This window comes from Palaemon carinicauda, chromosome 12 (assembly GCF_036898095.1).
Source record: "Palaemon carinicauda isolate YSFRI2023 chromosome 12, ASM3689809v2, whole genome shotgun sequence".
In the NCBI taxonomy this organism is placed as follows: Eukaryota; Metazoa; Arthropoda; class Malacostraca; order Decapoda; family Palaemonidae; genus Palaemon; species Palaemon carinicauda.
In genome coordinates, this window is record NC_090736.1 from 143,501,484 (window position 1) to 143,511,483 (window position 10,000).

General features: G+C 36.0%; 1 protein-coding gene and 1 long non-coding RNA gene across 2 annotated transcripts in view; one reads left to right on the forward strand and one right to left on the reverse strand.

Moving 5' to 3' along the window:
• LOC137650441 (serine-rich adhesin for platelets-like) overlaps window positions 1-100 on the reverse strand; it is an 11,560-nt gene extending 11,460 nt beyond the window's left edge. Inside the window, exon 1 of the mRNA XM_068383670.1 lies at window positions 72-100. Within this exon, the coding sequence (XP_068239771.1) occupies window positions 72-100 (29 nt within the window). The remainder of the gene's footprint in view (window positions 1-71) is intronic.
• LOC137650676 (uncharacterized) overlaps window positions 1-10,000 on the forward strand; it is a 432,764-nt gene that overhangs the window by 118,768 nt on the left and 303,996 nt on the right. The window lies entirely within an intron of this gene.

Sequence of the window (10,000 nt, forward strand, 5' to 3'; positions counted from 1 at the left end):
AAAATGTTAGTACTCCCAACTGGCCATTTGGCCACTGTCCAGTAGATATTGCCAAGCCGGCCGAAGCTTACCGACTTGATCCTGAACGCCAATCGGCCATCTTGGATTTTATGAAGTCGAAGGCTGCTCGGCATAACAGCGAATACTCAGTTACCAAGACTCATAAGACATCCTCTGTTTCTTTCTCTGAATTCTGTGTCGTTTGCTTCTCTCTCTCTGAAGGATTCATCAGTTTTATGTCAGATACTACCGCTAGAGTCTTTGACTGGCCAGACAGTACTAAATTGGATCCTTCTCTCTGGTTACGGTTCTTTCTCTTTACCTACACATATACCGAATAGTCTGACCTATTGCTTACAGATTCTCCTCTGTCCTCATACACCTGACAACACTCAGATTACCAAACAATTCTTCGTCACACAAGGGGTTAAATACTGCACTGTAATTGTTCCGTGGCTACTTTCCTCTTTAGCTATGGTAAGCAGCTCTTCTAGGAGGAGACTCCATAATCAAACCATTGTTCTCTAGTCTTGGGTAGTGCTATAGCCTCTGTACCATTGACTTCCACTGTCTTGGGTTAGAGTTCTCTTGTTTGAGGGTACACTCGGGCACACTGTTCTATCTAGTTTCTCTTCCTCTTGTTTTGTTGAAGTTTTCATCGTTTAAATAAGATATATTTATTTTAATGTTACTATTCTTAAAATATTTTACTTTTCCTTGTTTCCTTTCCTCAATGGGCTATTTTCCCTGTTGGGGCCCCTGGGGTTATCGCATCCTGTTTTTACAACCAGGGTTATAGCTTAGCATTTAATAATAATAATAATAATAATAATAATAGGACCAAATCGTTTTGTCGATTCGTGTCTGAGAGAATACGTGTCGGTTCGTCTGATGGTGTTTGTGAAATGCCGTTGTGTCTATATATATAAAGGAGAGAGAGAGAGAGAGAGAGAGAGAGAGAGAGAGAGAGAGTAGCGGTAACCTTTTTATTACTATAGACACACACACATTTATATATATATATAATATATATATATATATATATATATATATGTATGTGCGTGTGTCTATAGTAATAAAAAGGGGTAACCTCTCTCTCTCTCTCCTTTATGTTTATAGACCTACTGTATTTCCAATTATACAATATCAATCCAAATCACACACACACACACACACACACACACACATATATATATATATATATATACATTTGTGTGTATATTATCAACTTTTTCTATTAAACCCACTGTATAGCAAGGTCGTTCGCGTGGGTAAACTTTTTCCATCCACTTCTATTCCTTGCATATTCTTCCCCCAGTCCCATGTCACCCATATCAATCCATCTGATCAACTGAGACCCCACCAAATTAAATCTATTAATAATTACTCTATGGACAAACAAACAAACTAACAAGCTGCTTATTCGCCAAAGTGGCCCCCTAGCGGAAAAAATGAGAAACTGAAAAAACTCCGAGAAAATCCCTCCAAATTCAATGTATTCATAATGACACAAAGAGACTCAGCTGATTCTCGCCCCCTTCGACATACCAGTGTCGAAGTAAAAGGAGAAACGAAACAATTTCCCGTCCAGGCCACGAGTAACGCACGCTCTCTCTCTCTCTCTCTCTCTCTCTCTCTCTCTCTCTCATTCTATAATTTAATCATTTTGGGGACTTTTTTCGATCTCTTTTTCTTTGGTCATTCCACGAATCTCTGTCATTTAGTCATTTCTGGGATCTCTCTCTCTCTCTCTCTCTCTCTCTCTCTCTCGCTCACACACATTTAGTTATTCAGGGGATCTCTTTCTCTCTCTCTCTCTCTCATTTAGTCATTTAGGGGATCTCTCTCTTTCTCTCTCTCTCTCTCTCTCTCTGACTATTGACGAATACATGTTTGTGAGAGAGAGAGAGAGAGAGAGAGAGAGAGAGAGAGAGAGAGAGATATCAGTACGTGATTCATTTGAGTAGGAAAACAATTCGGCAGTACCGCAGGCACAAACAAACAAAATAACAAGCAGCTGATTCGCCAAAGTGGCCCCTTAGCGGAAGAAATGAGAAACTGAAAAAAAAGTCCCTCCAAATTCACTATACGGTTATTACAACACTTCCTGCGACAATTACCTCTTTTAGCTACCATAAAAGGTAATATCAGGGAATTTACTCTCGGCTGTTTATAAAGAAAATTGTCTCGCTCATTTTCTTCTACTTTTTGTGGCCCTCAAATAGTACTGCTGATGTTACTTTGCCTTAACAAATTGTTTGTGTTTTGTGATTATTATCCCCGAAAACGAAGTTGGAAGGAGGTTATGTTTTACCCCCTGTTTGTGTTTTTGTTTGTGAATAGTTTCCTGGCAACAATTTTAATCGAAAAATAATGAAACTTGCAGAGATTAACTGCGAAATGATTAAATCCAAGTCAAGGTCAATGGTCAAGCAAAATGTCCAATTCACGTAATCAGCCATAAGTTCGGACATCGTTGTCACAGAGACTTCAAACTTGGTTCTAATTAGAGTGTATGAAAATCCATGAAAATTTATATATGTTGAGGTTAATGTGAAGGTCAAGCAAAATGTCCAATTCGCGTAATCAGCCATAAGTTTGGACTTCGTTGTTCCAGAGATTTCAAACTTGGTTCATATTTGAGTATATGAAAATCCACGCTAATTTATACATGTTATGGTCAAGGTCAATGTTCTGCAAAAGGTCGAGAAATAAGTTGCTGCGGAGGAGGTCTGCGCTCTACTGAGTGCCCCTATAGTTTTATTATTATTTTTGTTGTTTTCTTATTAATATTATTTTCATAATTATGGATGTTATTTGTGTTCTTGTTATTGACGGTTTAGACTTTGTTCACGTATTGGTATCTACTAGTAGTACTTTAATGCTGTCTGTATATCATGATTAGTCTCTTAAAATTCAATCAGTTTTATTATTATTATTATTATTATTATTATTATTATTATTATTATTATTATTATTATTATTACAAGCTAAGCTACAACGCTAGTTGGAAAAGAAGGATGCTATAAGCCCAAGGGCTCTAAGAGGAAAAAATAGTCCAGTGAGGAAAGGAAGCAAGGGGCTCGCGTCTGTGAAAAAAGAAACACCCCAAATCACTGTGCTGTATAACCTTTTATCTCGCTTCTCACTCTTACGCAGAAGGATCACCAGGAACACGTCAGCCCCCAGAACATACTCTTTTCATTCACCGTCTTCTTGCATATATTCCCACGCTTAAGGTATATCTCGTCTATTTATTTATAAAACATCTAACTAATCCTTTCTAGGCTTTTTTATCTTCATATCTCTTCATCATCTCCTCCTACGCTTATTGACGCAAAGGGCCTCGATTAGATTTCGTCAGTATTCTCTATCTCAAGCTTTTGGGTCAATACTTCTCCATTCATCATTTCCCACTTCACGCTTCATAGTGCTTAGCCATGTAGGCCTAGCTCTTTTAACTCTTCTAGTGCCTTGTGGAGCCCAGTTGAAAGTTTGGTGAACTAATCTCTCTTGGGGAGTGCGAATTGCATGCCCGAAACCATCTCCATTTACCCCTCACCATGATCTCATCCACATGTGGCACTCGAGTAATCTCTCTTATAGTTTCATCTCCTACGACTTTATTATTATTATTATTATTATTATTATTATTATTATTATTATTATTATTATTATTATTATTATTCATACTCTATCCCATATTGTAAAAGCACAATGCTAAAAAGTCACTTCTGACCTCGCTAGATTATGTACGTTCCAATAATTTGTTTTCCTTTCTTTCAAAAACATATTTGAAAAGATCAAAATCTTTGAAATAGAAAATCTCACGCAGCAAACTTCATTGTAAAGCAACGAAGCTGCTTGCCTCTTCATTAGCATTACACCAATGTATAAATGTATGAATTAACATTAAATCATTTGCGAAATGAAATTTGGAAACATACTAAGATTACTATTTGGTTTCTTATAAGAAGATTACTTTCTTGATTGATCAAATCGGTGTTTTTCCTTTGGAGGTTGACTTCAAAGGAATAGTTTTGGAATATTTAAAAAAAAGAGAGAAAAAAAACTGGGAATTATGTTATTATATTTTAAATAAAGAAATTAAATGGGAACGCAAATATTTTATGTGGTTTGATATTATTATTATTATTATTATTATTATTATTATTATTATTATTATTATTAGCTAAGCTTCAACCCTAGTGTGAATGCTATAATTCCAAGGGCTCCAACAGGGTAAAATAGCTCAGTGAGGAAAGGAATTATGGAAATAAATAAACAATATGAGAAATAATGAACAGTTAAGATAAAATATTTTAAAAACAGTAACAACAACAAAACAAATATTTTATACATAAACAATAAAAAGGTCTCAATTATAAAAATCTTACTAATTTTCCTTGTTGTTGAAGAGGGCCACCAATGCTCCGCATGCGGTCAACTGTAAGCACCCCCTTTCTAGCCCTTGCCTCCATTCGCGCTTTATTTCTTCCCAGTTGGTTTTATCTTAACGTGGAATGACATCCCTGGCCTTAATGATTATATATATATATATATATATATATATATATATATATATATATATATGTATATATATATATACATATATATATATATGTGTATATATATATGTATATATATACATATATATATATATATATATATACATATATATATGTATATATATGTATATATATATATATATATATATATATGTATATATATATATATATATATATATGTATATATATGTATATATATCATGTATTAAAATCAATACAATATTGTGCTCAGATAGAAATAGATTACTAACTCCTACTACGATCGAACCCTAGTTCCTTCAGATGAAAGACAAGGTCGCAAGCAATCATGCCAAAAGAGGTTCCAACTCCTTTTAGAGCCTCTGGTGGAAGGAATGGTAGCGACCTTGCCTTTCATTTGAAAAGACTAACGTTCGATCCCAGTATAACGTAGGAATATATATATATATATATATATATATATATATATATAAAATATATATATATATATATGCAAACATACATATGTGTGTGTATTTGTTAATATGTGTTTATATGTATATAGATAACTGTATACATAAATACATATGAATATTACTCCAAGTGAAAACCCTTGATCTTATTATTCCTTCCATTTTCATCCAACTTGCCAGGGTGCTCATAATATGATAAAACCAATTTTTTTTTTGTCATTTAACGGGAAAAAATAAAGCGCTTACCCCCAACTATTATTCGACGCAAAAGGAGATAAAAATCTGACCAATTTCTTATGGTAAATTACATGTAATTACACAGAGGTTGCATGCTGCTCATGAAAGAAGAAGACATGGCATACCACATTACACTAATGACAACGAGATGGATGTGGGGACGTAGCCAACAGACACTGCTTTTTTTTTTGGGGGGGGGGGTGTTGTAATCCCCCCCTCCCCCCCCCCTTCCCCCCCCTCCCCCCCCCTTCCCCCCCTCCCCCCCCCCCCCCCCTTCCCGTTAATGATACAAAGGCACAGACCGGTTTTAAAAGGGACACATTGTCGCGTGGTTTCTTGGAAATTGATTTAGTTTGTTTGAAATTAAACGGGAATTTTGTGTGGATGGCTAATACAGTAATTATTCTATTCTAATATCTTGCCATGATTACTTTCTATCTAACTATCTATCTGTCTACCTATCTATCTATCTATCTATATATCACGATCATCAGCCGTTGAAATTCCACTGCAGAACAAAGGTCTCTGACATGTCCTTCCACACGCGTTTGTTTATGGTCTTTCTATCCCAGTCTATACCCGCGAATTTTCTTAGCTCGTCAATCCTCTTCCTTCCCTTGCTTCTTTTGCAATCGCTAGGAACCCATTCTGTTATTCTTAATATCCATCTATTGTCCGGAAATTCAGATCCATTTAGAATTCCAATGACATCAAATGTAACCAAGAATAATTTAAGCCAAATATCCCAACTATTGACAACTAGATTTTACGAATTGAGAAAACGGATATGAACTAGAGGGGCACTTAGTTGAGCGGAGACCTCCGGAGTGGTAGCTTATTTTTCGACATTTGGCTTGACCTTGACCTTCGACCTTCAACCTTGACCTTTCAAAATTTAATTGTTTCCAGCTTTTTACATAAAAGTTAATTGCTGCAAGTTTCATTACTCTGCGATTAAAATTGTGGCCAGGAAGCTGTTCACAAACAAACACACACACAAACGGGGTAAAATATAACCTTCCAACTTCGTTGGCGGAGCTAATGAATAGGATAGAATCCGTCTCATTGTTAAGTAAACATTGATTTAACATTAGTGCGAAAATAGAATCTTCATCAATGGAGGAAGAAAGTAACTTGGGACTTAGACTGTGTTTTGTTTAGATATTAAATGAAATATACGTGTTGATATCCCACGTTCCATGCAATTGTAGCAAGATTGCGTGACATTTATGAAATAATGCAACGTTACGTTACGCATAATACTAATAATGAGGCGAAGCATTGAGCTTTTTAGTAACAGGTGATGTGTAGAAATGTGACAATTAAAGTGAATGATTGATAATAAATAGTCTGACAATGGAGTAAATGGAGCGTCGATTTCTGCCAATGATGGAATTATATCCAGTCGTGTATAGAAATTATATAATTAATGCTCTCTCTCTCTCTCTCTCTCTCTCTCTCTCTCTCTCTCTCTCTCTCTCTCTCTCAACACACCGCACATACAAAACAAAATATCGAATTATGAATTTTAATTTGTGAAATGAAAAACTAAATTAGAATACCAAAGTCAGAAATTTAAGCTCATGATAATTTCGGGTTATGATATAACTTTTATTCATATATTTTATTTTGCACATTCAAATTTATATTTCAATGTTTTATGTGTTTTTGAGAGAGAGAGAGAGAGAGAGAGAGAGAGAGAGAGAGAGAGAGAGAGAGAGAGAGATATATATCTACTCCGCGTGCGAATAGTTACTATAAACGCTGTAAATGAAACGATAAACAAATAAAAACTGCTCACTGACGTTTCTATCGATTTCTGTTTGCAGGCGAAAGGTTCGTGCTTGAGAGAAAACTCCCTGACTGACGTGATTCATAAAAGCAGATGGGTGACTGCAAGCTCTGATGAACAAAATGACAGTTATTATTAAATGGTGACTAACCTCGTTTGCCCGTGGGGGAGCAAAAGGACAGTTAATGATATTAAATGGTGACTGACCTTGTTTGGCCATGGGCGAGCAAAATGACAGTTAATGATATTAAATGGTGACTGACCTTGTTTGGCCATGGGCGAGCAAAATGACAGTTAATGATATTAAATGGTGACTGACCTTGTTTGGCCATGGGCGAGCAAAATGACAGTTAATAATATTAAATGGTGACTGGCCTTGTTTGGCCATGGGCGAGCAAAATGACAGTTGGTAATATTAAATGGTGACTGAACTTGTTTGGCCATGGGCGAGCAAAATGACAGTTGATAATATTAAATGGTGACTGAACTTGTTTGGCCATGGGCGAGCAAAATGACAGTTGGTAATATTAAATGGTGACTGAACTTGTTTGGCCATGGGCGAGCAAAATGACAGTTGGTAATATTAAATGGTGACTGAACTTGTTTGGCCATGGGCGAGCAAAATGACAGTTGATAATATTAAATGGTGACTGAACTTGTTTGGCCATGGGCGAGCAAAATGACAGTTAATAATATTAAATGGTGACTGAACTTGTTTGGCCATGGGCGAGCAAAATGACAGTTGGTAATATTAAATGGTGACTGAACTTGCTTGGCCATGGGCGAGCAAAATGACAGTTGATAATATTAAATGGTGACTGAACTTGTTTGGCCATGGGCGAGCAAAATAACAGTTAATAATATTAAATGGTGACTGAACTTGTTTGGCCATGGGCGAGCAAAATGACAGTTAATAATATGAAATGGTGACTAAACTTGTTTGGCCATGGGCGAGCAAAATGACCGTTAATAATATTAAATGGTGACTGAACTTATTTGGCCATGGGGGAACAAAATGACCGTTAATAATATTAAATGGTGACTGAACTTATTTGGCCATGGGCGAACAAAATGACAGTTAATAATATTAAATGGTGACTGACCTTCTATGGCCATGGGCGAACAAAATAACAGTTAATAATATTAAATGGTGACTGACCTTATTTGGCATTTGGTGTCTTATATGATAAACAAAATTACAGTTAATAATATTAAATGGTGACTGGCCTTGTTTGGCCATGGGCGAGCAAAATGACAGTTAATAATATTAAATGTTGACTGACCTTGTTTGGCCATGGGCGAGCAAAATAACAGTTAATAATATTAAATGGTGACTGGCCTTGTTTGGCCATGGGCGAGCAAAATGACAGTTAATAATATTAAATGGTGACTGGCCTTGTTTGGCCATGGGCGAGCAAAATAACAGTTAATAATATTAAATGGTGACTGGCCTTGTTTGGCCATGGGCGAGCAAAATAACAGTTAATAATATTAAATGGTGACTGGCCTTGTTTGGCCATGGGCGAGCAAAATAACAGTTAATAATATTAAATGGTGACTGGCCTTGTTTGGCCATGGGCGAGCAAAATAACAGTTAATAATATTAAATGGTGACTGGCCTTGTTTGGCCATGGGCGAGCAAAATGACAGTTAATAATATTAAATGGTGACTGACCTTGCTTGGCCATGGACGAACAAAATTACAGTTGATAATATTAATTGGTGGCTGATCTTGTTTAGCCATGGGCGAGCAAAATGACAGTTAATAATATTAAATTGTGATTGAACTTGTATGGCCATGGGCGAGCAAAATGACAGTTGATATTTTAAAATGGTGACTGACCTTGTTTGGCATTGGGTGTCTTATATGATAAACAAAATGACCGTTGATAATATTAAATGGTGACTGAACTTGTTTGGCCCTGGGTGTCTTATATGATAAACAAAATGACAGTTAATAATATTAAATGGGGACTGAACTTGTTTGTCCCCGAGTGTCTTCTATGATAAACAATATGTCAGTTAATAATATTAAATGGTGACTGAACTTGTTTGGCCCTGGGTGTCATATGATAAACAAAATGACAGTTAATAATATTAAATGGGGGCTGAACTTGTTTGGCCCTGGGTGTCATATGATAAACAAAATGACAGTTAATAATATTAAATGGTGACTGAACTTGTTTGGCCCTGTGTGTCATATGATAAACAAAATGACAGTTAATAATATTAAATGGTGACTGAACTTGTTTGGCCCTGGGTGTCATATGATAAACAAAATGACAGTTAATAATATTAAATGGGGACTGAACTTGTTTGTCTCCGAGTGTCTTATATGATAAACAAAATGACCGTTAATAATATTAATTGGTGACTGAACCTGTTTGGCCCTGAGTGTCTTATACTGGCATTATGAAAGTCAAGTTTAAAGTTTTAAAGGCCGCTCATGAATGTTAGAGGCAGAGGACAGTGACATTACCCTATCAAGCAGAACAATGCCCTAGAGACTGACCATATATACATATGATCATCGCTAAAGGTACATCTCCACCCAAGCTGCCTTGTTAAACATTTACAATAAAAAAGCAGTAAAAATCCTGGAATAAATGTTGCCAGGCATTTACCGCTTTAAAAACGTATATATTGACCTAAACAAGTAATATTACGGTCACCAACCATTAAGAGATAACAAAGTAAGGTAAAATTTACGGTCTCTTGTATTTTACTGAAATACAGCTTAGAACAGTATATTTTTACGGAGAATCTATTACAATTACGGTGTTTTTAACAGTGTAGGGTTCCCGAAAATTTTCCACCCTTATCTCACAAAAATGGCAATGTTGCAGCCACTAAAAGAAACTATCGGGCTTGAGCGGAACTCGAACCCTAGTCTGGCAGATCACCAGGCAGGGACGTTTGCAATAGGCCACCACAAGGGAATATGGGACTGAAATTTTGATTGACAGATGATG